Source organism: Taeniopygia guttata, chromosome Z (genome assembly GCF_048771995.1).
Source record: "Taeniopygia guttata chromosome Z, bTaeGut7.mat, whole genome shotgun sequence".
NCBI classification, from domain to species: domain Eukaryota; kingdom Metazoa; phylum Chordata; class Aves; order Passeriformes; family Estrildidae; genus Taeniopygia; species Taeniopygia guttata.
The window spans coordinates 66,290,163-66,317,291 of record NC_133063.1 but is presented as its reverse complement, the minus strand read 5'-3'; the positions used below and the strand labels follow the sequence as shown (position 1 = coordinate 66,317,291).

At 42.2% G+C, this 27,129-nt stretch overlaps 2 protein-coding genes across 13 annotated transcripts in view; both read right to left on the bottom strand.

Moving 5' to 3' along the window:
- Positions 1 to 612: 612 nt before the first annotated feature.
- GCNT4 (glucosaminyl (N-acetyl) transferase 4) lies at positions 613 to 18,602 on the bottom strand. 6 transcript variants are annotated; one of them, XM_072922062.1, is made up of 4 exons: positions 17,980 to 18,115; positions 15,462 to 15,656; positions 14,335 to 14,628; positions 613 to 4,248 (listed from the first exon to the last, which is right to left on the bottom strand). In XM_072922062.1, the coding sequence occupies exon 4, from the start codon at positions 4,245 to 4,247 to the stop codon at positions 2,880 to 2,882; it is 1,368 nt and encodes a 455-aa protein (XP_072778163.1). In that variant the 5' UTR covers position 4,248; positions 14,335 to 14,628; positions 15,462 to 15,656; positions 17,980 to 18,115; the 3' UTR covers positions 613 to 2,879. The 6 variants fall into 6 exon arrangements, with proteins under 6 accessions (XP_072778163.1, XP_030114141.1, XP_072778162.1 ...); XM_030258281.4 differs by lacking the exon at positions 14,335 to 14,628; XM_072922061.1 differs by lacking the exon at positions 14,335 to 14,628 and having other exon boundaries at positions 17,972 to 18,025.
- Positions 18,603 to 20,926: 2,324 nt separating this feature from the next.
- ANKRD31 (ankyrin repeat domain 31) overlaps positions 20,927 to 27,129 on the bottom strand; it is a 65,886-nt gene continuing 59,683 nt past the window's right edge. For all 7 annotated transcript variants that reach the window (XM_072922048.1, XM_072922053.1, XM_072922050.1 and 4 more), the window contains one exon: positions 20,927 to 22,486. In XM_072922048.1, the coding sequence (XP_072778149.1) occupies positions 22,335 to 22,486 (152 nt within the window). In that variant the 3' untranslated portion in view covers positions 20,927 to 22,334. The remainder of the gene's footprint in view (positions 22,487 to 27,129) is intronic.

Genomic DNA, 27,129 nt, shown 5'->3' with positions numbered 1-27,129 from the left:
CAGAAAGTTTGTGTACCATGCCTTGTGTCCAGCAGTGGCAGAGCATGTGACGATGAGGATGTTACCCACTCCTGTCGTCTAATCATTTAACTGTGATCCAGGCATCAGTATGGCAACACAGCTGAATGCAAAGCCAAAAAAACAGACAAAAAGCTATTCAAAAGTTAAGACACATATTTTAACTGTTCTTTTCTTTGGAAACAATGGAAAATATTCCTCTTTCTTTAGAGATCTGCAAGAGTCCTGGGAAAACCCAAGGAACCCAGCTCAAATTCAGTGTTGATCCTGTTGTGAGCAAGAGGCTGGACTAGAGGATCTTCCAGCCTCACCAATCCAATGACTGATTTTTTGGTGAACTGCCTTTCTACAACCTTGAATAGCCTTTAAAGTTGCTTTCAAAACAACAGAAGCATCTAGAATTCATTGGAAAATCAGCACTTCATAAAGTTGCAGCTATGTCTGTACACCGCCCACTTCCTCATGTGCCCCACACCACACCACATCCGCACCCACTTCACCACCACCTGGGAAGAACGAGGTGCCTCCTTTCAAACTACGTAAATGACAGGCATCACTCAACCCAATTCAATTAAAATAGCAACAAGTCGCATGTTGATTAAAATTACACACTTCAATGAAGTTTAATGTGCTGGTGGATTATTTTTATAAATCTATGGCAGATCAAACAACTACAATTAAACCCAAAAGGGTATATGTGTACATACATACATAAAGCCAGTTTAAATAAATACAAAATTTAAAATATATCATTAAGCATCAATTTATATGTACAGAAGGCTGTAGCTTAGCCCTCTGGGATCCTAACAAACTCTTTTATTAACTTTTTTACCACATGAGGACTCTATTTTATATGCAAGCACTAATATAGGAATCTGTAAGTACTATCAATATTTAATTTCTACAAAGTATTTATAAATTACATCAAGTCAGGACAGCCTTGGATAGACAGGGCATGTCACTGAAGTATGCAACACAGACTTTAAAAATAACCCCCATTTATTTCAGAAACAGTACATTTAAGAAATACTTGACCTGTGCAGCCAGAGTCCATAAATAGTTTTGTGGATAATAAATAATCCACAAAATAAGTTAATACGAAATAATTGGTATTGTGCAATCATACCCACAACACCCACAGGTTTCAAAGTGCTTAGTAAGACAATAGAAGATTATGGTTCCCATTTTACAATGGGAACAGCTGAAACAGAAAACTCAGGTGGCTTGTCTGAGGTCTTACTGAAAATCAGTGTCACAAATGCGGAAAAATGCCTGAGAATCCTGACTCTCAAATCAGTCTTGAGCCACGAATGACTTCACTGTGACTAAATTTATAAACAAAAACTGAGACCAAAAAGCAACTTTCAGCTCAAATAAGGAACAAATATTTCCCACTGATATGAGATATAGTCATTACTACAGCAATCTGTAGATCAGTAAGACCAGATACAGATATCCCAAAGTCACTCATGGGGAAAGGTCCCTCAGTAAAAGACAGATGGCTAGAAAGAAGACAGTGGCATGGAGGATCCACTGGGACCACCAAAACAGAACTTGTGGCAGGGCAGCACTCCAGGGAAACCCCCAAAAATGCCACGGGTACTTCTGAGTTGCAGGAGTTTCTGAAGAGACACCTGCCCTTGCAAACACCTCCCTCATGCTGGAGTGTAGGAAGCCCAGCTGCAAGAAGGCTCCTGAGCCACTTCCCTCCTAGGAGGCCTGGCAGGGCCCTGGCAAGCAGGGGCTGTAGGAGAACTCTTGCTCCACAGCTGACCCAGGGCCCATTCAGGCTCCTGTCAGCCTGGGATCATGGTACTGCACAGCCATGGGACTTGCACAGAAACACACTTCATGCAGGGTCTTCACTTCTGTAATATGGCTATTCTTATGATCACTGCTCAACTTTTGTGTGTTCAACACTTCAACAAAGCACCACGCTGCTGAACACCAACTGGAAACAGCACTGTGTGTAGGGATACTGTCTCAAGAGGACTGCAATTTCACATAAAAATATTCCTACAGGCAGAGACAGAAATGAAGATAGACCTCTTTTGGCACAAATACCTCCCCCAGGTGGCTGCAGAGACTGCCCTCAGGGCACGCACGTATTCTGCCTTTGGAGAACACACAACTGTGTGCACTCAACAGTGCACAGCTGTTTCAACCAACTTTCACTGTTTGTGAAACCAACAGTGTTGGCACAGCACCTGATCACATGCTTTGTAGAAGGAAAAGCAACACCCAGGTTAGCTGGGAGAAGAGAACAATGGTACACACAACGCAGTATATAGGGATCTTCTTCCCCTTATATCATCCAGTCATAGTCACATTGCAAAGATCTATGCAGCTCCCACAGATGAGATATGTGGAACTTCAGGTGAGGTCACATGGCTCATTTGGTGTTCATGCTGATCTCTTGTTTTTTTTTCTGTGAGATGGGCACTTGCAGTTTTCCTGAGGTAGCAGATACAGAGGTCTTCCCTTTATTCCTTTAAAAAAAGCAAAAGTGAAGGAAAAGAGGACAGGCAGACAGAATTGCTAAAGTTTCTTATAAAATATAGAAACACACTTGAAGTAAAATACATTTCTGAAATACTCCACTGGGACAGAGAGCACAAGAGCCTCCAAAAGCAAACTTCACCATCTCAGAATCACCCTGAAGACAATTACAGGTTTAATGCGACAAAACAGTTAATCAGAGAGAAATTACTTTACATAAATAAACAGCCAGGCACCTGGCTCTGCTGAGCCCTGGACGTTGTATAGAATGGGCCTTTTCCTCATGTCATCCTGCAGCAGGTCAGGGCAGCAGAACTGCCGGCGCTGGGCACGCAGCACGGCCAGCAGAGAACACAGCACTGCTATGCCAAGGCATTCGTAGAACTTAAGTGCAGAAAGTGCTCATCAGAGGACAAATGTACCCACTCCTTCTGTTGTTCTGCCACCTTTTCTGCCAAGCATTTTACCAGGACAGGATCTACTTTGGAGTCAATCTTGTTGGCGAACCAGTGTCCAGAATTCAGAAGCCATCTTAATTCTCCAGCCCCATAGATGCAGACACTGCGAAGGTGGGCACCAGTGCATGGAGGATACAAATAGTCTTCCAGATAATTCCATTTCACCAAGCGAGTTTTGCTTTGTAAGTCAGTTACATCCTGGGATGACCTTGGAACTTCCCCAGGGACCCCGGGGACACGTACCAGAGTGGCCCAGAAATGTTCATCTGGAGAGTACGTGTCCCTTGACCACTCAAAAAAATCTTTTGCAAGTGAGCTTTCAAGGGTATATTGAATAAATTCTCGGCTTAAAACAAAATAGGCACTGCCTACAAATATCTCAATATCATGAGGTGGTGGATTCTTGGAAATGTTGGTTTTTACAGGCATCTGCATGTATTCATAAGGCACTTTCATAAGTTCATAGTGATAAGTAAATCGTTCTCTTTTGCTACTGCTTGGCTTTGAAGTTTCCAGCATGTTTCCTCCATCAAGTTTCTTCAGTTCAGCAACCAACTCAAAATTTGATCTCAAAGGGAAATCTTGGCCACACAAATTGATAACGTACTTCCAGGGAACTGGAGAGTCCATCAAATCAGACAAACAATTGAAATCTGCTTGCAGACGTGAAATATGTGCGTAGTCCACTGTCTCCAATTTTGATGCAATGAAAATATTTGGGAAACATTTAGCTAGATTGTTCAAAGCAGATTTGAAACTTTTTGCTGCTTTTTGATCATAATGGATGCAGTAAACATTTTGATGACTGTACAATGAATGTATGAGCCTTTCTACCATTGCTGCATCTTTGTGAACAACCAAAGAATAGGCAATTGGAAAACTCTCCTCCTCTGGAGAAACAGGTTTTAGCTGATATTTCCTAAGAGAACGATACACGTGACAGTCACTTGTCATTGCTACAACATCTTCATCTGCTAAATCAACTATTTCTTTTCTTCTTATCTCTAAACTCTTGCCAATTTCATGAGGATCTTGTTCATATATAGATGAACAATTAATTTCATACTGGAACTCATTTCTAGAGTATGAATATCTGTTTCTAACATAAGAAGAAGTGCTCAAGACGTGCTCAACTAAGTAAATGCCTTTAGAGGGAAAAAAGTGTCTTTCAACATGGAGGAGCTTCAACAGTGCAATCAGCCACCCAGTAACACACAGAATCAAGATCTTCCTTTGTGAGGGACATTTGTAGGACCATTTGTGTCTCTTCATTCTGCAAGGAAAAAAAAGACATAGTGTTACTTTAAATAAGAAATCATCTCTGAAATCGTCAGGGACCATTCCAACTCCTAAGAAAGATATGTGCACACCAGTCTGCCTACAGTATAAACACCACCTTATTAGGAAGGCCACTGGTAATCTCCAGCTTCTTCCTAATCATAATTTTAAAATTTCATTCCCCTGAATTAGTTAAGTGAAGGCAATAAACCAGTCAAATAAGAGTACCAGAACAAGACTACCGTTGTTTTTTCCCCAAACTGTTGTGTTGCACTGAGTAGTTTATTTAGTTATTATTTTGCACTGGGTGATTGGAATTTTGCACTGAGTAGTTTTTATATTGCACTGAGTGGTTTGTTTGTATCACATGGTTTGTTCTGCACACCCCTCCTCCTCCAAGGTCCTGTGGTGGTGGTCTTACCCCAGGTCAGTCTATCCCCTCATCCCTCTCATCAGCTGTATCCCACTGGCAGTGGCCCCTCTCTTCTGCTCCCTGCCCCCTGGGTTTAAAATCCCCTGCCACAAGACCCTCGACCTCTCTTTTCCTTCTGGGATGCCTCTTTACTCCCTGGAGGTGTTTCACAATAAAGCTGTGGGACATTAATCCCGAGAAGAAGACCACCTCAAATCTTTTGCCTTTGTTCTTCACCCTTGTTTGTTGTCAGCAAAGCTGGGGTCCAGAGCTAGCCAGGGGACCCCATGAAGGCTTACATAATGGCACCAAATCTTTATAAAACTTCTAAGGAGCCACAGACTGAAGTAAAGCAACCCCTGGATTGGCAAAGTCATTACTGTCATCCACGTAAGTAGGAAGGATTGTTTATTTTGCTGAGTAACTACAAGGCATTCAACAGGGGCAGCAGAGGGACGTCTAGTAAGTCTGCAAAGAATGTGTGCCTAGTAGTAGATATTACTTTTTTTTTTTTTTTTAAGTGTGAAACTACTTTTTTTTTTTAAGTGTGAAATTGAAAGCTTTAATTAAACAACACTGCATTCTCTCTATCACTAACACTGGTGCTGGCTCATAAAGATGTCCAAGGGGAAACCAATTTCCTTCTTATCCTGTGTCAACAGGATCTGACAAGCCCAAAATCTACTCCCCCTCTTCAGATTCCTTCTGGAAAATACTTCTAACTTGTCCTGAAGACAGAGGTGGATAAAGACATAGCACTTTCATCCACTGGTATGAACATATAAGGAATGTACCCTTCTGAAGGCAAAAGGGGTAGTAGTAATAAGCAATAGTGCATCTGTCCTTCTCTCTGCCATGTGACACAGCCTCGGATGTGACAACAAAAACACATGTGGCCCCTTTTTATACAGCATATTATTTAAAGAAATTCCTCTGTAGCACATTAACAACTGAGGTATTAGCACAATAAGAGCTAAATACAGACATCCTCTTCCACATAGCTTTGCTTTACTGGCTGAGTGTAACCAGCATATTTACTATCCCCGAATTAAAATTAGACCAGAATCACATAACAAGTGCAGCAGTAAACTTCGCTCTACTTAGCTTAAACTCTACTTTGTTTTTAAATTGAACAGCTCCGAGTACTTTATTTGGAATAGAAGCTGTTTCAGAGTGCTTCCAGAGCCAATAAAATGGTGGGGCCAGCAGATGTGGCTCAGATGCCTGGACATCTCACGTATGTATGCAAAATGAAGTACTGAGATGGGCATTCAAATATATTGCAAGACTAACTTGGGCATCTTTAGCATTCCCTGTAATGTCAGGTCTTGCAAGCTGTAGCTACATTTAAATTGCAGCTTGTCAAGGCAGAGGTTTTTCATTTGTCTGTTCTCCCTTGACTTTGCCTTTCCCTGTGCATCTTTGTCCTTAATATTTCTATTCTAGGGCAACAAAAAGAAGGAAATGTTACCTCCTGGGAGTTGCCGGATACAGACCAGGGTAAGCCAACACCTATTTCGTAGAAACTAAAGCTCAGCAACTCTCTGCAGGTTTTAGAACAGTCCCCAGGTACAGGTATGCAAACAAGAAAAAACAGACCTCATAGAATCATTGAATAGTTTGAGTTGGACGGGACCTTAAAGATCACCTCATTCCAAAACCCCTGGCATGAGCAGGGAACCTTCCACTAGGCCTTGAATAATTCCAGGGATAGGGAATTCACAGCTTCTCTGGGCAACCTGTTGCAGTGCCTCATCATCCTCAAAATGAAGTGAGACATTCATATCCCTATGAAGCCAAAAATCCCACATTCTCCCACAGCAAGCAGGTGCTTTCCTTCATCTCTTCTTCAAATTAATCCCAGTCCAATGTCTAATCTGGGTTTGCCCTTACCTACTTCCTTTTTGTATCTGTTCCTGGAGAAAAATCCCTTTTAAAAACTGCTCCTAACCAAAGGCTGGTTTTCAGTCATATGAAAAAAAGTCCTGTACAAGTAACTTTCCCTGTTTTTTTTTTCCTTTGGAGGGAGAAGACCTATGTGGTGTGACCTTTCTGTGAAGCCCACTCCATGCCTCTGCTCAGTGTGTCTCCCTGACTACGAAGGACAACACCTATCACCCCTGGCTGAATAGGGATTGCCTACAACAAGGAGTGAATCTTCTCTTACTCTCTCCTTCAAAAAGGCGAGTCTTGACAAAGAAAAAAGAAGGGAAAAAATCCAACACATTCCAAACTTCTTCCAAGCCCCTCTATCTGTGTCAGCCCTGGCCAGCTTCTGCCCAGTGCCAAACATCCTGTTGCTATGAAACCAAACAAAGCCATAGAATCTTAGAATGTCCTGAGCTGGAAGGGAGCCACAAGAACCACAGAACTACAACTCTCAGCCCATCACATGATACACCAAGAGTCACACGATGTGCCTGAGGGCATTGCTCACTTCTGGACCATGAGAGTACTGAACAGTCAGGCTGGGGCTGTGACCCCTTCCCTGGGGGCTTCTTCCAGCGCCCAGCCACACTCTGGGTGAAGGCCGTTCTCCTTATACTTAACTTTACCCTCCCCCAACAAAACATCAGAGTACTCCCTGCAACTGCTCACCACAGAGAGGAAATCAGTGCCTGTCCATCTGCCTTCCCTCACAAGGAAGTTGTTGGTCACTATGAGACCTCTCCACAGTCTCCTCTGGACTGAACAGACCAAGTGACCTCAGCTGCTCCTCATACAGCTTCCCCTCCACATCCTTTACCATCCTTGTGACCCCTCCTCCTCTCCAATAGTTTTATGTCTCTCTTACATTGTGGCACCCAGCACTAGAGGTGAGGCTGCCCCAGTGCAGGGCAGAGCAGAGCAGGACAGTGCCCTCCCTTGCCTGGATGGCCATGCTGTGTCTGATGTCCCCCAGGACATGGCTGGCCCTCCTGGCTGCTGACCATGTTCAACTTGCCATTGACCAGGACCCACTGGTCTGCTTCCACAGGGCTGCTCTCCCAGCCTTTTGCATCCTGGTCTGTCCATACATCCAGGCTTGCCCTGATGCAGAATCCAGCACCTGTTCTTGTCAAACTTCCCATGATTGGTGATGTCCCAGCCCTCTGACTAGTTGAGATCTCTCTGCAGGGCCTCTCTCCCTTCAACAGCTCCTCCCACTTTAGTGTCTTTGAGTTCTGTATCCAAGTCATTAGTGAAGATGTTGAAGAGCACTAGCCCTAAGATGGAGCACTGTGGAAGCCCACTGGTGACAGGTCACCAGCCTGATGCCACCCCATTCACTGCAACCCTTTTTGTCTGACCTGTCAGCCAGCTGCTCACCCACCACATGATGTATCCAGAAGGATCCTGTGAGAGACAGCATCAGAAGCTTTACTGAAATCCAAAAAGATCACATCCTCAACAAGGTGAGCTACCTTGCCATAAAAGGGAATTTGTTTGTCAAGCAGGACCCTGCCCTTGTGAAGCCACGCTGGCTATGACCAATGACTGCGTTTTCTTTCAGGGTTTTTTCAATAACTCCCAGAATAATCTTCTCCATAATTTAACTGGGCACTAAAGTGAGACTGACAGTACTGTAGTTACCAGTGTCCTTCCTCTTGCCATGAAGGAAGGACCTTCTCCCTTATATCCAATCTAAACCTTCTCTAGTGCAGCTTGAGGCCATTTCTTATCCTGCTGCTGGTGGCCTGGGAGAAGAGATTGACCCCCACCTTGCTACAAGGTTCTTTCAGGTAGTTGTAGTGAGATGTAAGGTCTCCCCTGAGCCTCCTCTTTGCCAGACTAAAAATCTCCAGCTCCCTCTGTCACTCCTCATATGACTTACTTTCTAGACCCTTCATCACCTTTGTTCATCACATCCCTTCTAAATCATTTATCAGTATAAAGTCAATTTCAGCAAAAACTGGGATTTTTTGATGAACAGTGGGAGATTGGGGGATTAAATCTCTTGGGATAGAAGGGCCATCACGCACTTCATCAGGTTTTGACTCATCTGAAAAACTTTATTTTTTACCACATGCAGACTCAAAGCCCTACTCAGACAAAGAGGCGTACTGCACACACCATCCTCTCCAGAGGAGCACAGAATGAATGAATATGGCAGCTGAGAACATCAACCTGCTGCTGCCCAAAACACCTATCTTGGGTACCTCTGACCAGGCGCTTGCTCTGGTTATCCTGCCCAGAAAAACTTTTTCCTTAGGTGATGCAATGGCATCACAGGCAAGGTTTCATCTTTTGTATCAATATTTTATATTATGAGCTTGTCATTGACACTTTGCTTTGTTCTGTAAAATGTGTTACTTGTCTTTTCTATATGTGAGAAGTTTCCTGAGGTACATTTGTTTGTCCCAAGACATGAGGAGGGCAGGAGCCCCAGGTCTTCACCCACGTTAGGACTTCTACCCAGATCCTCCCCAGGTTACACAGCCTTTTCATGAACCTGGGCTCCCAGGGAAATCCTCTTCTGCCTCTGCACCATCCTATTAATAAACCGCCCAGAGTTTACCCTTTCCATGTTGGCCAAAAACAAACACATACACTTGTATCTCATTAACAGATCAATTATCAGTTTATTATGTGAAAAAATCTGCATTTCCCTTATCACTAGCACTGTAATACAGAAACAAAAAATAATTGTATTGAAGTCTAGGAATTGTCTCTCCCTTCACAACTGCTGCTCACATTCAGAGAAGATGGATGAAGGTAAAGCATCCCTCCAGACCAACTACAGTTGAGCCTCACAAAGATAGTGACCTCAACTGCAAGGACTACTGTATCAAATGTTTCTGAATTCATAAAGCCATGTCCACTGCTCAGGACTCAATCCCAAAATGAAAATTAGCAAAGTTGTCAGGAAAGGGAGGAAATCCTTCCCCCAGGTCCTCAGGCTTCACGTGGGAGGACTCCGACTTCCGGAGTGTGATAGCTGGGAAGTGACCCAGCTAAAAGCTTCCAGTCATGAACCTCAGGCATTAATTGCAACTATTCTGATTGACAGCAAGGCTCTAAGTGTGTTCTCTGTGATACTGAAGTTTAAAAATGTTAGGCAAGGGTAAGGTGTGTTGCCAACATCAGATGCAACCTGTCTGGAAAACCCTGAACGTGCTGCTCTCTGAACCATGTGGTCAACTGAATGATTTTGCTTTTCACTGGCACCCCCAAAACCCATGGCCATTGCCTCAAGTCAATATATGTACTACAAACTCTATAGAAATACCTTCTGTTTCAACTGAACTGAGTTATAAAAGAAATTTAGTTTTGAATGAGAACAAAGTATTACAGACAGCAACAATCCACCTTTTGGCTTCTTTTACAGATTAGGGAATTTTCATCAAAATTAGGATAGATTAGAAGCATTTTTCTTTTATTATTTGTATCCTTTAAAAACAAAAAAAAGTACTTTTCTGTAAAAATTTCTAAAAGCATAAGTGGGACTTCTGGCCTCCAAAGCAAACCCTAAGAGGGAGTGATGACCTGCCTGCCCGAAAAACTATTCTGCTGTTTCATCTGAGTGGTCTGTAATTTTTTCTGTATTCTGATCTAAATACTCTGGTTAAGGGCACTGTACACTATCACACATAGTGTATCAAGATTATTGAAAATTGAAGCTTATTATTCCTATATTATTTAATTTTTATTATTAATAGTTCCATTACATTGAATATCTATGATGCTGTGGAAACAATACCAACCAGTGAAGGCAAGGCTTAAATTGGTTTTAGGTGTTTCCACCAGAATTTTCTCTCTATTTACCAAATCAGTGAAAAGTGAACCTTTTTAACTTTTCATCTTCTCAGTGCTATGCAAAGAAATTCTTGTGGACCTGCTGGGGAACTGCATACCCAGGTAGCATGGGATACCTCATACCAGCCCAGCATCTTTGCCCTGGACAGAAGCAGACCACACATACTGAAAGAGGAGAGAAGCCTTATCCACCTCCCTGTAAACACACAGGAAAAAAAAATAGGAACTGCTGATATTTTTAACTGGAAGAAGAACACAGCAGTCAGGTAAAACTGCACATCATGAGATGTGGTGGTCAAAATTGAAGAACCAGTTGTGAGCACATATATTAATTCATTGGGAATAACATTTTTTTACAAAATATGCCTCCATTCCTTCAGGGTAAAATAATATTTGAACTATCACTCCTACTGAGAAACTGTATGCCATCACATGTTGTTTTACAGAATTATAAAACATGGAAAACATGGCTTGGAAGGGGACTTTTAAATGACATCTACTCCAACTCCCGCACCATGGGTAGGAACATTTCCACTAGACTGCCTGAGGTTGTCACATATCATCTAGTCATACTTCATATTAGAAAGTTGAATTTAATGTGGTGAAACTACCCAGACTACTTCTAGATTTGGCCTTGAAAAAAACCAGCAGACAACCTGCTCTGCATCCTAGTTGCTCTACTACGCACATAAGAAACACCTTGCCCAAACTAAGCATCTGATGCACTCTGCAGCTGGTGGAAAGATACCAGGAACTGCAAAGGATCAACAATTCATCCCAAAACATGAACTGCGAGATGGGCTGTACAAAGCATCCCTGGAAAAGTCCTGGTCACAACAAACAGAAGCCAGGAAAAAGCCCAGCTTTTGCACCACAACTGCCAGCTCTGCCAACCCTGCTTGCAATGCCACAGCCTTGTTGCACCTCTAATGTGAGGAATTCTAGGAGTAGCAGTATTTCAACAACCCTGATCCTCTGCCAGAGATACCCCAGCAGCTCCTCCATCCCAGAGCAGTACTCAGATGCAATGGAGAAAAGCCAGGAAGGTGCTCTGGCCAGCACAAGTCTGAGTTAGCTCAGAGAACCAAGATCCTGCTCTGGCTGACCTCCAGTGGCTCATATACACCAGTGCTACAGCAGCTTCAGCCCCCTTTAAGGACACCCCTCTGTAAGTGTTTAAGGAGGTATTTGAGAGCTCAGAGGAACAGACAGGTTCCCTTCATCAGCACAAAGAAACGGGCAGGCTTTGGGTTCACACTGTGTCTCGGAAGACAAGTTTTCACTTTGATAAGTCTCTAATAATATTATGGAGATCTGGTTCCTGTGAGAGCCCAGGGCATTACAGCAGCTCCTCACACTATTATTTTTGCTTCTTCCACAACCTCAATGTACCCAGACTCCCAGTCTGTGCAACTTTGTGATACCAACCTCATTCTTGCAGAGGAGGAGTCTACAGCTCCCTTCACCCTGAACAGGAACAAATTACCAACTCTCACATTCTTCTTGCTCTGTATGGCAAGTCTCACCTGCTGTCCACACAGTGCAGAGGCATTCCCAGTTTGTCCAGTTTTGTATTCAGAGTACACTGAATTAGCAACATCTGAACTAACTTGTTTGAAAAAAATACAGAATTTTTCAACTCCCCAGCATTCTATTCCCTTTCCTCATTGTCTTTTTTCATAGAGACTGTGCTGCATTAAATTCAAATGCTTCAGTGATTAAAAGTAGAAGCTTCCAGGTGAACCTACAATGCCCACAAGCTCCCTGGATGTTGCCTGTAGGTTGGGGCCATTATGAATCATCCAGCTCCATCACAGGAAGCACAGAGCCTGGTGGAGCTAAGATATCAGATGTACCTCCAGGTAGAAGGATAAAACTCTTGCTTTGAAGGTTGGGTTTTGTTCAGGAAAAAAGAAGGGATCTCCGCTCAAAGAGAGCTGACACCACAGGGAGGGAAACCCATTCCTTTGGTGTAGGAAGCAACTGTTTTAGCAGCAGGCAAGCAGGCAGGATTACCTGAGGAAGTCTGTAACCTGTCTGCCTGCAATAACCAGTGCATCACAACTTTCCTGAGGAAAACAAGATACGTACCAATGTCCACTGGCCCCCCAGCTCTGCCCTCTGCCAGTCCTTCCCAAAGGACCTGCTCAGCAGGCAAGCAAAAATCCAATCTCAACTCCCAGCTACACTGAGCTACAGAAAACAAAAGCCAGGATCTCTCCTAATGCATAGCATTATCACATTTAAAAAACTTCTTTTCTTCTTGAGCAATACTGATCAAAGAGGTCTGTGACTCTCTACAGATACCATAAATTACTTTTGGTGCCATGCAAATGTGCCATGCAAGTGCCAGCTGGTGGGAACTATCTCTTGACTTTTGTCATATCTGCTTGGGAGTGGTTTACCCAGAGCATAGACTGATAAGACACATTAACTGCTACTAGAATAGGGATTTTTGGAAACTTCAGGCTGCGAGCAGGCAGTGCTCTCTCCTCAGTGGATCTGAAATACATGGTGCTGACTATGGAAGCGTTGTGAGGCAGCCTGCTTCTCTGCTTGCCACAGAGCAAGAGTTAAGTGAAAAGGTCAAGTTTGAGTGCAAGTCTGTGGAAAGAGACGAAAGAGGGAGAACAGACACAGGGGAATAGGAATGCTTTTACCCCAACATGTGATTTTTCTTGCGTGAAGAAACCCTTCTGCATATGTACAGTATGAATCAAGCTCCTTGCTGTCACCCAGGTTTAAAAAAAAAAAAAAAAAAAAAAGGAATGGGCGCTGAGAAGAGCAGGAGCAGCACAATAGAGGCTGGGAAATTACAAAATGGGAGAATGGAGAGAGGGATTAATAAGGGTAAGTACTACTTACATGTAGGCAGAATTAACAACAACAAAAATCAGAGTAGCAGAATAAGTGCCTTCTCCAACCTGTTACACCCTCATCACTCAAAGGCATCTGAAGCAAAACCAGTGTCTACACCTTTCCTTGGAAACCAGGTGTATTTTAGCAGCCAACACCATTACTACATAAACCAGGAACTTAAAGAGGGAACAATTCCCTCTCCTCAAAGTAAAAATACTTCAGGAAGGCTCCCTCTGATAAAATACCTGTTTGTTTAAAACACACCCGCTCACACAGCAATGCAAACTTGGTGGTTTGCATGACCAGCCCCGTGCAAAAATCTAGTTAGCTCCTCCTGGTTTTCCCTGTGGTCTATACAAATCAAGTCTGGACCTTGATAGGTCTGTGGGAAAGACAAGAGGGGATGATGTTCCTGGGAAACTAGAGAAGAGGAAAAGTAACTGGGTGCTTTTCTAAGCTATTTCTTTTAATTTTTTGTAAGCTATCTGTCTGAATTAAACTTTTAACACTACTTAACTATTCAATGATGCTAACCGGAAAAGTTAATTTATTAATGTCCTATTTTTTTACTGCTGCTAGCTGGTTATTTCCATTGCAAAATTATCTATTGATAGGGATCATGGGATTTCTGTAGGAGTACATTTTATTGTCATTCAACCTCAATCAGTTGATTCTATCAAGTTTGTCTGAGTTTCCACCCACTTGCTCTGCACTGGAGCTCAGCCTGTGCCCCTCCAACACAGTGACACTTAGCATCATCTTCACTCTGCACATCTCATCCCCTTGTTTTGGCTTGCCTGCCTGAGTAAGTTAGATTACTTACTTTTCACTTATATTTTCTCTCAATGACGGGAAACTAAAGAGCTAAGTAACTTCAATTACTTAAACATCTAATTGCAAGACATGGAAAAATACATCATTACTTTAAGAAGCAATTAGACTAGAAACCTGCCAATTTTAAGACCGTGAAGACTTAAAACAGCAGTGTCCCAATGAAAAACAGCAAGAAATGCCTACAGATTAGCAGTGTGGTTTTTGCTTCTGAAAGCAGAAAGACAGGTTCTTGCCACATACCTGGGCAACACAGCAGAGCTCTGGGAGTGATGGATACCACACACGACTCTGTCCCAGTACGGAGCACAAGGACAGGATCTGCATTGCCCAGCAGAACTTCCTCTGCAGACAGGAAATGGCTTTGCTTGTGTTTGCCACTCACTTCCAGCTCTCTCTGTGCTCTTTGGAAAAGGCTGGATTCTCCTTTCTGGCCTCCAGCGGCAATCCCCACAGCTTCAGTGAAATATCTTGCATCAATTTCAGTATGTTCACACCCAGAGATATGTCACGGTAAGGAAAGTCAATGTCTCAGCTCTTTGGCCAGGAAAAGAAACAAGCAACTTCTGCAGGGTCATGCAAGCAGCACAAGAGAGAACTTGACAATTCCTCTGCAACCCCAACTAATTTGAACTGCTTTACAGAAAGTTTTCACAAAAGCTCTTTTGCTGGAGACCTGAAAAGTCGCTCAGCAAATCCCTTGGTACATCCCATACTACTGTGTCATGCCAGTCAGAGGATTTGCAGCCCTCTTAAAGCAAGTGTTAAGAAGGCCCAGAGATAGTCAGTCATCAAAATTCCCAAGCCAGATGCTTATACATCGAGAATTTCAATTCTCTGACCTTGTGACATGGGGGTATCCGTGCTTGCCAAGCACATAGTGTACTATAAAGGCAGGAGTCAAGAAAACAAATAAACAAAATCCCACTTGCAAACACATAGTCAACAAACAGAGTTTAGTCCCTTCTAATTTGTGGCAATCTAGAGTTTAACAGCTTTTATTCCACCTCATACGGGAGTTCAAAACAATAGTACTACAGTGGAGAGAGGGTTAACCTTTAAACTATAGAATAACATAAGAATTAGACCCAAAGGTACAGAATTTGTGTTCATTGGCAAGGAGAAGCACTGTAAAAGAGGGAGGAAATTTCCTGATAGACAGGAAAGCAGGAGAAACTGCATGGCACAGCAGGAAAGCCCCCATTAACAGCTCAAAATATTTCTCCATTTCCTTCACCCCACCACCAAGCTGCCTGCAGACTCTTGTCTGCAAACCCCCACTGTAAATCACCCTCTTTAAGTCACTTCCCCCCATAAAGTCACAGCTTGTCACATCAGTAAGATCACATCAAAGAGAGCTGCAGACCTACCTCCTGGACTTTGCTGTGGTCTCTTCTCTTTAGGATGCTCTGTCCCAGTAGATCAATATGGGTACAGCCAGCTCGGTGGGCAAACAAAGTCCTAGTGTCTGCTCCATCCTGCCACTGCCCTCAGCCTCCACCAGCATCAGTGCTTCACATGCATATGAAGTTGGACATACAGAAGTAGCAGGGATGACATTATTTCTTGCACAAATTAAAAAAGAAAATTAAACGTTAAAAACGTTAGCTGAAAAATAGTAACCATGAAGGCTTGGTATGGCAAGTTCCAGGGGTGGCTATGGCTCCAGTTCTGAGCTAATAAGCCTCTGCGTTTTAGCAGGTTGGTTGCGAAGGTTTTATTGCTATTAAGCTGTGGAAGGTATTATCTGTATAAGAAGCCTACATTTTTGTTTACTCACATAGCATTTCTAAGCACCAAGAAGGCAGGGAGAAAGGAACACCATAAAAAGAGCAGATCACATCAAAGCAACCTAATTTCCTTCTCCAGCAGAGTAAAGAGGACTTGGGGAGAGGCAGGAAAGCACTGTGACATAATGAGTCCATCAAAACCCTCACCAAGTTCAGCAAGCATGTAATACTGTGGGAGATGCCCTTGGGGAAAATAGCTCTGGGATGCCATGGCAGAACACCTTTGTTTAAGATAAGAGTGAGAAGGTGAGGTAATTTCCCAGAGCCCTCTGCATCCCCATGCAAATAAGCTCATGCCTGTCATCTGTTGTACTCTCCCCCAGTTCTGGAAAGTTCTTGGTTCCAGGTCCCCCCATCTTTGAGTGTTTCAGGGAGACGTCTGATGGGACTTGACTTGTTGACAATTACGCAAAATGTACTCCCTTGCTGGATTCAGCTCCCCGCTGTTTATGTTGCAGAAATGAGATTTTTATGACTCATCTGCTACATTTCTTAGTTCCTTTATCAATATTTCTTGGAAGATCTCAAAAGCTGGAGTCACCACATGACTCCTGATGACTCGGTAGCTGTAACTGCTACGTAAATGCTTTGAGCTTAATTCCCCTAAACCTACCTGGACTACTTATTTCAGATACAGTCTCCTGCCTCTTAGCAAGGCATTTATAGGATGGTCACAGCCAGCTTGTTGACTGACTAGAATAATTTGCACATATTAGGCTATAAAATAGCATGTATAGCAGAGGTTATGAACCACAAAACCTACAGAACCCAGTACACATGCAGTTTTCAGTGTATGGACCCCTTTCTTGGGGGTCTGAATACCCAGTGTAATATCACACAGAGGTGGTGCCAACCCAAGCAACTGAAACTTGAATGTACTCCTTACCAACATTACTGCTTTTCAGAAAGTTATAATCCTTAGGAATTACTAATTTATACTACATGTATGTCAAAATGCATTAGCCAGGCTTGTTGGTAATCTTTAAATGCCTTTACTCTGGGCGGCATACACAAAAACACATGGGACTGGGCCAAAAGCTACCACTATCAGATGTATAAAACCAGAAACCACAGCTGTACATATGTAATGGCATTTCACTTCCCTTTCTATGACCATCTCAGAAAAACTATGTGCATGAAAGAAGAATCACATAATATCCGTGGAGCCCATCCAGCCCAAGATGTTGTCTCATAGTAGTCAAAAGCTGATGCTTGGAAACAGGAGAAAGAACAAATACTCTTTAACATATTCTCCACATGTCCTTTCCAGATCCATTTCCTTACTGCTTAGAAGTTTTCAAAGACAGGTTATAATGTATGTTTTTAATGAAATTTTTAGTTATTTTACCCAGTCATTTTTGGACCTACATAAGATTTCTGACACACAGACTAGGGAGTGTGGGGGTAGAGGGCAACACACTACATTTCATTTGAGCAGTGTAAAAGCCCACGTTTTTGTACTTGTTTTCAATCTTTTGCCTCCCAGCATTACTTGACTGTTGTAATTCCCTGGCTGAAAGAAGCAAGCAGCCCTCTCTTGTTATTCACCTCCACTTCAGTAGCAAGTTTATCTACCACCTCTACCCCACAGCTGTTTCTCTCACAAGCAAGCAAATGCAAAGAGATTACTAGTAAGGAAATGTATTGATGTAAAAATGCTACTATTAAGGAATCATGCATATCGCAAAATTAAACTGGTTGGTTTATAGATTGGCTATTTGGAATGAGTCAGAGGATGTTCAGGGGAGCAGATCCTCAGGTGGGACACAGTGCAAGTCCCCCGTAAAGTCTTTTTCTAAGCCTTACTCTGGCATTAGTAAATCTGTTCACCCAATAATGACAATATGCTACTTTCTCTCTGCGAGATAAAAAAAAAAAAATCACAATATCACAGCAACCCCGATTCCTCTTACCAAACCTTACTCTAAGTTGGTGCAACTGTTGATCCTGGAGAGGATACGAAGCTACGACATCTGGGTACCCTGCCTGCCAGCCGGGCTGCGGGCAGGTGTGTGCCCCGGCTCCAGACACCGCACCCTGTTACTGATACGCAAAACCCCCCCGTCATTAACTTTTAAGACAAACAGCACCTTCTTACCGGAGCTCTCCCGCAGCACCAGCGGTGGCACAGACCGTCCTCCTGCTGCTCCGGCCGCCTCCAGCGCCGCGCCCGGCCCGGCCCGGCCCGGCCCGGCGCTCTCCTCTCCCCGCGGAGCGCCGCCCCGCTCCGCTGCCGCGGAGTCACACAGTGCCGCCCTTCCTCCTTCTCCTCCCAAACTCCGCCGCCACGGCCGAACACCCAAATTTGCGCCTCCAGCGAAGCCGCCGGGAGGAGGGCGCGAGCTGCTGGCTCCGCAGCCGCCGCTCCGCCAAGTTCGGGTTTGTCTTGGCGGAACCTCTCGCCTCTCTGTCCCGGGACGTGCCCGCCGGCCGCGCACTCACCCGAGCGGGTCGCGGCCGTCCCGGGCCGGCGCCCTGCTCGGCTCGAAGGGGCGCTCTTGTGTGCACGGGGCGTGTGATGTGTGTGCGGCACAGCATTTTCCTCCATGACGTGGAGGAAAAAAGAAGGGCAGCCACCCGCCCCGAAACCTGTCGGGCAGGAGGAGGAGGACGAGTGGGAGGTGACGGTGAGGTCTCCGCCAGCACCCGGCAGCGGGAGGAACCCGCCGCCTCCACGGCGGCCCTCCGGCAAACGCGGCACCGGCTGCCCCACGGCTGCCCTTCGGGGGCGGAGCGGCCGCGGAGCTTCCCAAACACTACAGCCGGCTCGACCGGGCGGTAAGACAGGGCTGGGGCTGGGCTGGGGATGAGCCCCCGGCCCAGGTTCCTTGTCCTCTTCTCGGCTGCCCCGGAGCGCACAGCCGTGCGGAGGAGGCTGCTGCGGTCCCGGGGCGGCTGGGCACGAAGCGCGGCGATAGCTGCAGCTCTGAACTGACAAGCTGCACCCTGGCATGAAGCCTCTGCTTTATAGAAGGTTGGTTGGAAACGTTTTATTATTTTTATTTAGCAGTGAATAACCTGCCGCTGCGCTGGAATACTGCAGCTCCCCAGCCACTTCCAGGCTAACGCCAGTGTTTTAAGGTCAGGCCGAGCTGTTGGCTCTGCTCGCGGAGAGCCTCGGGCCCTGGTGCACCGGCTCGGTGAGAAATGTGGAAGGCGCCACAGCACCGGAGAGCATCTGTCTGCTGCTGTAGCGCTGACCCTGCAGCTGGGCACCACTGTGACAGCTCGGCTTAAGGCTGGTAATTGCATAAGCCACTGTGGCCAAGTTACATGTAACTGGATGTTTGAGCTCTCACCACAGAAATGCAAAAGGCCACAGATGCTGGGATACTGGTGTAAGTGGAAAACCTCCTGCCACAGACAAAGCCAAATCTTTCTTTTAACAAAAACAAACACCCCAATAAAAAACCCCACATCGATAACTCAGAAAAACATAGAGATACAAAAATCAGTTAAGAAGTTAACTTGAATCCTGTTCCAAAGTCCCAGTCCTTAGAAATGTTTTACTCCCTTCCTGTGTCATGTTTTTATTGATATGGCCCGTAACTTAGCAGTTCAAATGTCAGATCACCTATATCATTTCCTACCCAACTAGTTAACTAACTACTGGTGATAACCATAAAAGGCCCAAGTCTCATATAGGCAGCTGCTCATTCTATTAATTTAACGAGTGTTTTCCTCCATATTAGTTAATGTTTGAAGACCAGGAAAAAGGTCTTTGTGTTATCAGGACAAAATACTTGCCAACTGCAGACAAAATACTTGCCAACTGCAACTGTTTCAAGAATTTATCCAAACTCCTAGGGCAACATTATTCATCCCTATCCCTCCCCCTTAGCTGCATTTCCACCATCGAAAACCCCAGCAGTATTGCCTTAGAGTACTGTAAATACCTTTCCCAAGCTGGCTTTCATTCCCGTTATTCTCTTCCCTGACCTGCTCTGCTTTGCCTGGCAAGAAGGTGCAATGTTTTGTGTTGATCCTCTGCTTAGAATGACTTTAGCTCTCTCTGCACCTGCCTTTACTTTTTTCCTCTTCTCCATGTGTTTCCCTTACTTACAGAACTTCATGACCTGTGTTACTGGTTCCTGCTGGCCTTAAAATCTAGGGATCTTGTGTTGTATTGTCTGTCTCCCAGCTGCTTATCTTCCTCCAAACTCATTATTTTGTTTTGAATCTTGCATTCTTCCTTACTGGTATTAATCTCCCCACTGATTTTTTTTTTTTTTTAATTCCATATCAGAAATAAATAAATAAATAAATATGTGGAAAAATGAATCTGAATTTGTGGCTTTTTGCATCACCTTCTTCTCCTTTTATTCCCCATGTGAATATTTACAGCAGTCAGAATGCCAGGAGTTTTGTCTTACTATTTGCATTTTATATCCATTTTTTTACTTTAGCCTGCACCACATAAAGTAAGTTCTAACTCACAGCCTAGGAATGGAGGTCTACTAAATAAAAGAACTGACTCATGACAGCAGCAGAAGGGGCTGGGAGGGCGACCTGCCACTTGTGAGTAGAAGCTTTGTTACTCTGCTGCAGTTAGCATCACTAACAGCTGCCCATCTTTGACCAGTGACAACCACTTATATTTTTATGCAAAAGTACACTTAAAAAGCATAAATTTAAACTGAGAAAACATGATGGTTTAAGGTTTTTCTCTCTTAATGGATCTTTACATTAAGATCAAAGAATTCCAGCAGGGAGATTAGAGAATATTAACAGTTTTAAGATTTGGGGAGCAGAATCCTACATTTGTTAGTCATATTAAGCCATATGTTGTCAAGCTAATGCCTTTCTCAAGATGCTTCTATACAACTGAAAAACTGAAAAAAGCCTCAGTGTCTTTTTTCTTTCCCTTCTATGTATGTTTACATACAGCACCTGTAAGAGGCAGTGGTCTTCATGTAGCACTTTGCATTTTTACCTCTTTGCTTGGTTGCTCATGCAATTTTCTGTCACTGTATCTTAGGATTGCCTTAGGTCATGTAATCCCATTATTATAAGAGACCAAAATAGTACTTTCAAATTCTCACAGGTTTTGTACAGTAATTTTATTAGACATCTTGCAACAAAGAAAAAATTTCAAACAAACATGTAATTCAGAGGTCATTTTAGCAGTCAAATACCTTTTACTTTTCAGTGAAAGCACAGTGTTTGAATGAGCACTTCCTTTGAAACCATATGCCTTCAGGTTTGTTTTGCTGCTGCAGTTGTGAGAACACTCCATTTTCTTTCTTCGTGAAACTGACTTTACAAAATATCTGTCACTCAGCAGCTTTTACCTTTTCTGACTTCCAGGTCATTGGAATTCCTTTATTCTTACAGCCCATCAGGCTATGACTGCTCATGCATCCTAGGGTATAGTACTTGCTCTCTGCACATCAGACCCCTCTCACTTCCCTAAACCAACTTCTGTTAAGACACTAATCAGATCTTTGCAGAAGAGCTCTTCACACTCCAAATAGTTTGCTGACATTATGTATTAACAGGAGATACTTCCCATACTATTCACTGACATTAGAAGTAGCAGGTACTATTATTCTATCTCTTCTTACAATCCAAAGAACAAAAGAGCAGAAATATCACTTGAATGCAGATAACTCTCTTAACAGTCAAATCTGTTACAAATATGCTACTAAAGCAGATTCAAACATTGTAAAATTGAAACAAATATAATTTCCCCAGAGATTGGGATGAATATCTAAGAGGCTGTTACCTGGAAAAAATTGTGTTCCACAAACAGGCTAATTGCATTTCCTGTCAGATGCCAGCACATTTTCTGCCTATCAGAGAGATAGCTGGAACATGAATGGAATTTTCCTGAGCACTTCTAATAGCTGAAATTCCTCTTTTAACCTCTCTGAGCACCTGCCCCCCTTCTCAAATGTGTATATATATATATATATATATATGCACACATATATTTGCCACATAAAAGAAAGCTGATGATTTACAAGGCTGCTCATCTTGATTTTTTGCCTAACTTAACAGTTTATGTTACTACACAAACATGCCATTTCTGATAGCACATGCTCAGCCACAGCAGTTCCAGGTTTAGGTGTAAGAAGTGACTGTGAATGTGGATGCCTGTCTGTTTCTGTCCTTCCCCAATAAGATTTAGGCAGTTACTTTAATCTTAAATTAAAACTTAAAAGTTCATACCAAGTAATTAACCTGGAATATAATTCACAATGAGCATCAGTGTGTAAGTCCTATATCCTCCCCCATTTCTTAATCTTGCAGCACAAGAGTAAATATTGATCTTATCTTTGCCTACTACTAAGTACTTCCCTGTTCCTCACTTACCCACACAAACTTTCCATCATCCCAAGTGCTGGACAAATGATTTATCAAAATGACAGCAGCAAAGTATTTACTTCTAAAAGCTCAAATGTTTACTTTTAAGTAATGGCAAAGAAAAATGTATTAGCACTCAAGAAGTCTTTAGAATCCAAAATCTTTGCATTCTTTGTAGAAACTCCAGTGCTTTTCCATTGCAGAGCATGGTAGAAACTCCTCTTTATGTGCCATTACTATCTCATGGAATTGGAGAAAATGTGTCAGACTTTCCACTGAGTTGAACTGGACAAAAGAGCCTGTTGAAAATTAATGCAAATTATTAGATTAATGGAAAGCAATCACTGGCACTATTACCTAAAAAGATGTTTGTAGTTTGTCATAACCTTGCAAACCTTAGTGATCCCTAAGAATCTGTAATGTGCCCTAGGAATCTTGTGGGGTAAGACTTGCAACATCTTACCAGTATGTCTCACTCAGATCCAGTCTTCAATGATACAAGGGCCACACTACACCTCCTGGTGTCCAGCCTAAGAAGCTAGCCATCCCAGACATTTCCAATTATATAATTGGAATGCAGGACAATGCAGTTGTTCTTCGAGAGTGCTTGAATTTCATGCATTATGTCTACAAAGAGGCATGTTCAATGTACTTTACCAAAATAAGGTATCTCTTTCACAGAGAAAGCCCGTCCTGAAACAACTTTATGAAAAGGAAAGTGTAGACCTGTACAGAAGAAACTGCAGGACTGAACTATAGGTATTTTCAATATTTGCGTATCTGCTGGACTGAATTAACTATTGCAATGCATAAATTTAAAGCACTTTTGTCAGTACAGGAGAAGCTGAACTTCTGTCACTGTTAAAAATCAGTAACAAAGTAACATGGTAAAGATCCACCAGTAAGAAATATTAGAAGACGTTGATCCATAACAGCATAGATTCCAAAAGGCACTTGGAACTTCAGATTTCAGTTACTTGGTTTCATACATCTTTGATCCCCACTTTCTCCCTTTGGTATCCTTGCAAAAAGTAACACAGCTACTGAGCTGCCACAACCAGCCCAACATAGAAAACTGCCAGTGGGGGCAGAACTGTCACACATAGCCGATGGTGTCAAAAGAGGGAACTCTCATGAAAGTGGAGATGGTTTCTGTTTAAAAAAAGAACAAAAAACCAACAATAAAACCAAAACAACAAACTGCAGCAAAATATTGTTTCCAAACAATATTCAAGTTTCCTCAAGAAGCAAACCAGGATACATATATCAGGATTATTAGATCAGTCAAGATAAATCATTGTCAAAATGCAGCAAAAACATGTCAGAAGTGACACCAGTTGGACATTTAGCTTGTACCCATTCCTAGGCTATCATATGCCATCCCAAGAGTCTTTCTTTGTTAACCACCACTTTTCATTTCTGTCACCTACACCGATTCTAAGAAGCAAAACATACTCATTGAATGGACGACATGAACGGTGCCAGTGCTAAAACAAACAGTGTTTGTTTTAGCTATATGCAGGTGCTATATGCAGGTGCTAGACCCTTTAATTCCATGTCTTGGTGATGCTTTCCCTGCCACTTCCTGAGTTCCAGGAGCATAACACCCAAAGCCAGCAAAGTAACAAATTGCTACTAGAAGAGAGAGGCTGGTGTTCAGAGGTGCAAATAGCGTCTTGTGTGTCTTACAAGCTCGGTGCATCTTCAGTACATATAGCACAGTACATAATGGAACGAAATGTATGATCTGATGTCTGGAATATATTTAAGTATCACTGACTGCAACAAAGACAGGCAGGCTGCACACAAGACCCATGCAGAAAGTTACATCACAACACTCCTCACACTTACGAAGCAGCAGTCAGTCACACCAGAAGAAGGCAACTTATACACTCATCTAGAAGTGATGTTTTAAAGAGTACAAGGAATGCTTGCATTAAAAAATCACAAAATAGTTTTAAAGACAAAATCAGGTAAAAATAATCTTAAAGTATGCCTAGATTTTTTTTAAAAAGAAAATAACTGGCAGAAACTGAGATGATACATTTTCATTAATGCTGAGTATACAATAGCATGATAGGCATGAGTTCAACCTGCTCTAGCTGATTAGAAAAAGCTTTTTTTTTGTTCTGAAATATCCACATTTTGTATGCAAGTAGAAGGAAAATTCTTAGCAAAGCCCAAAACTAATTTAGTATCCTATATTGATAGATCATAATTGGAGGAAAGATGCTATTTTCTTACTTTGGAAAGGCTTTTCTGTGTAATGCAATGATTTAACTTACTGACTAAAAATTCTCAACTCAAATGAGAAGTGTAAGGGAGATAAGACCAAATACATATATAGAAGTCACTTTTTTCAGCAGCAGCTAATAGCTTTCTTTGTTAATTCCTTTGTGTCAAATTTATGTTTTACTTATTACATTAACATTTGTCAATTAAACATCACTATTTCACCGCAAGTACTTTACCTAAGTGAATAATTAACATATCTAATCTCTATATTCTCCACTTCTCAGTAATTTTAGATAACAGTCAACATCTAGAAAAACCACAGTGATTTATACATCCTAAAGCTGCCTTTCTCAGTTCTGACACCAGTGTTTGATTTAAAAGTGTCTATATCCACAGACAGTAATTTTCCCCAGTAGGTATGAATCAGTATTTTGGTCCCTGTGTTTTTTCCTCTGAAAACTATGATTTCTTTTCCTTTGCATTTTTCTTTCTCAAGTCTTTCACCCCTTTCTCTCTCCCTTTGCTACTATATTTAATCTTCTGATACACACTTTGATGTTTTCTTCCCGCACTTCGCTGACTGTTAACTCTAATCTCCTTAAAAAAGACTGGCAGTTTGGAGGCTGTAAGCAGCCAAGAAAGATTCCTATACTGTTATCCAGAACTCAGTGCCTCAGGTACAGAAGCAAACTCAGTAAATTTAGACAAACAAGCACGGCCTTACTCTGCTTTTCCACCCTTGCTGGCCTATTCTGTCAGTCTTCTATCATCTTCATGAACAGTAAGATAAAGTATCAATATCAGAATGAGGGTTTTTTTTTTCTATAAATATGGGGAAAACACATGTTGTCTCTTGATAGGTTTTCCATCCTGCTTTTCAACATTCCCTCTGTCTTTGAAGGCATCTATTTAAAAATCCCACTAGTATCTACCTTATTTTTCCCAAGCAGGGAAGCACAGGGACTATCCAAAAACTGGGTTACATATTTTACAATTATCTTACTGATGTAAATTATTTGTAAAATAATTTAAATGCTCTTGTAATTTAGACAACATATTTGAGTACATTTACAAGCATCAGTAAATCCAGTTTAAATACTTCTATAAAATAGGTAATGATGATTATCAGATCTGAGGGAAAGATGAACTGATTTGCAGTATCTGGCAAAGCCACAGGAGATTTTATTCTTCTGACTCAAAAGGATCTGTTTAGCACAGCTAGCCTAGACACAGGCTATAAATGCATAAGCAAAGAGAAGATCTAAGAACAACACACTTAGAGGTGACAGCATTTGATCTAAACTGCCATAGCAGAATATTAATAGAACAAATATCTGTCTTAAGTGCTTTCAAGTTTCTTGGGCCTTATTCACATTGCCCTCAAGAACTTAGAAAAGATCAGTCATAACCCAGGAGTTCCAACAGGCATTGTCTATTCAGACCAAGTAAGGCCTCAGAAATGACAGCTAGTACTTTATATAAACAACACTTTTGGGCCTTCTGAATCTTTAAAAAAAGGCTTCTACTGGATTCAGGCACAATAATTTTGCCCATGCTAGTGATACTTTTGAAAATAACTTTTCTTTCAGATTAAGTATTCCACTGAATCTGGACACTAGAACTAGGATTAACCCCTGATTTTAATAACTAAGCTGAAAAGTTCACCAGGGCAGTTCAACATGGTACTGGCTCATTATATTCTACAATTATTAAGGAAGAAGAAGAAATCTCAGTTAGAGGAATATGAGCTTTTGGCCAGTTTAGCCTGAAACTAAAGCTTTCCTATGCTTTATTTCCCTTTAACCTGGACACATGGCCTGGTACATATAGCTCTTTTTCTCTCCTAAGATTAGAATATATCAATGGTTTCTGTTACAGTCACATTAAGAACTTATTTTACTCAATATTGTCCTGAGGCTTGAGTGAAAGCAAGTAACTGCCTTTTGTGTTCTTCAGGTTTTTTAAAATTTGTATTAATGATTTATCAAATGGAAAGAAAATCTAGTTGAGATCTCATGTTTTGGCAAAAGCGATGTGTGTGGACAGATTGCCATTGTAAGACCAGAACTTTATCTGACAAAACACAATGTTTTCCCAGTAATTTAGTAGTTTTTTCCCCTGTAAATGCAGTCCCTTTTTTCAGGTCTCCCCACAGTTTTTGATCCAGTTACAAGATATAGATGTCAATTCTTTTTTTCTCTTGTAAATGCTGGAGTCCACAGACTCTGTCCTTACAAACCAATCAGTAAGGAGACATCTTCTAATTAACAGATCAATCATATCAGTCAGACACCTGAAGTTAAGGTGGTGTGCACCCACTACAAGATACACGCTAGCAGAAATTTTTACTAACTGCATTATGATTCTTTATGTTCATCTCCATCCCAATGTTGAAAATACCTTTTCCCCAAGAATTAATCTATCAAATTACCTAAATCATGCACACTGCATTTTTTGCATTGGTAATTATGGACCTTTGAAAAAAAATCAAACGTTATTTATAGCATCATCATAATAAATAAATTATTTCAGTGTGGAAGCTTCTTAATGGACTATAATGACCAGATAATTTATAGAAGGACTCTAACATAGAACAGCTGTAACAGTGCCAGAAGGACATAGAGCACCTTCTGATAGAACCTTAGTCTATGGTTTCTTTCTTCACATATCAGGCATGACTCATCATGGTTGATCTATAGGTTCAGTC

Excerpts from the sequence above, each read along its gene's own strand:
- GCNT4 (XM_072922060.1), bottom strand. The coding sequence starts at position 18,429 with ATGGAGGAAAATGCTGTGCCGCACACACATCACACGCCCCGTGCACAC. Across the intron at positions 4,249-17,971 it reads GGGAGAGCTCCGGTAAGAAG|AATGAAGAGACACAAATGGT; the intron begins GTGCTGTTTGTC and ends TTTTCCTTGCAG.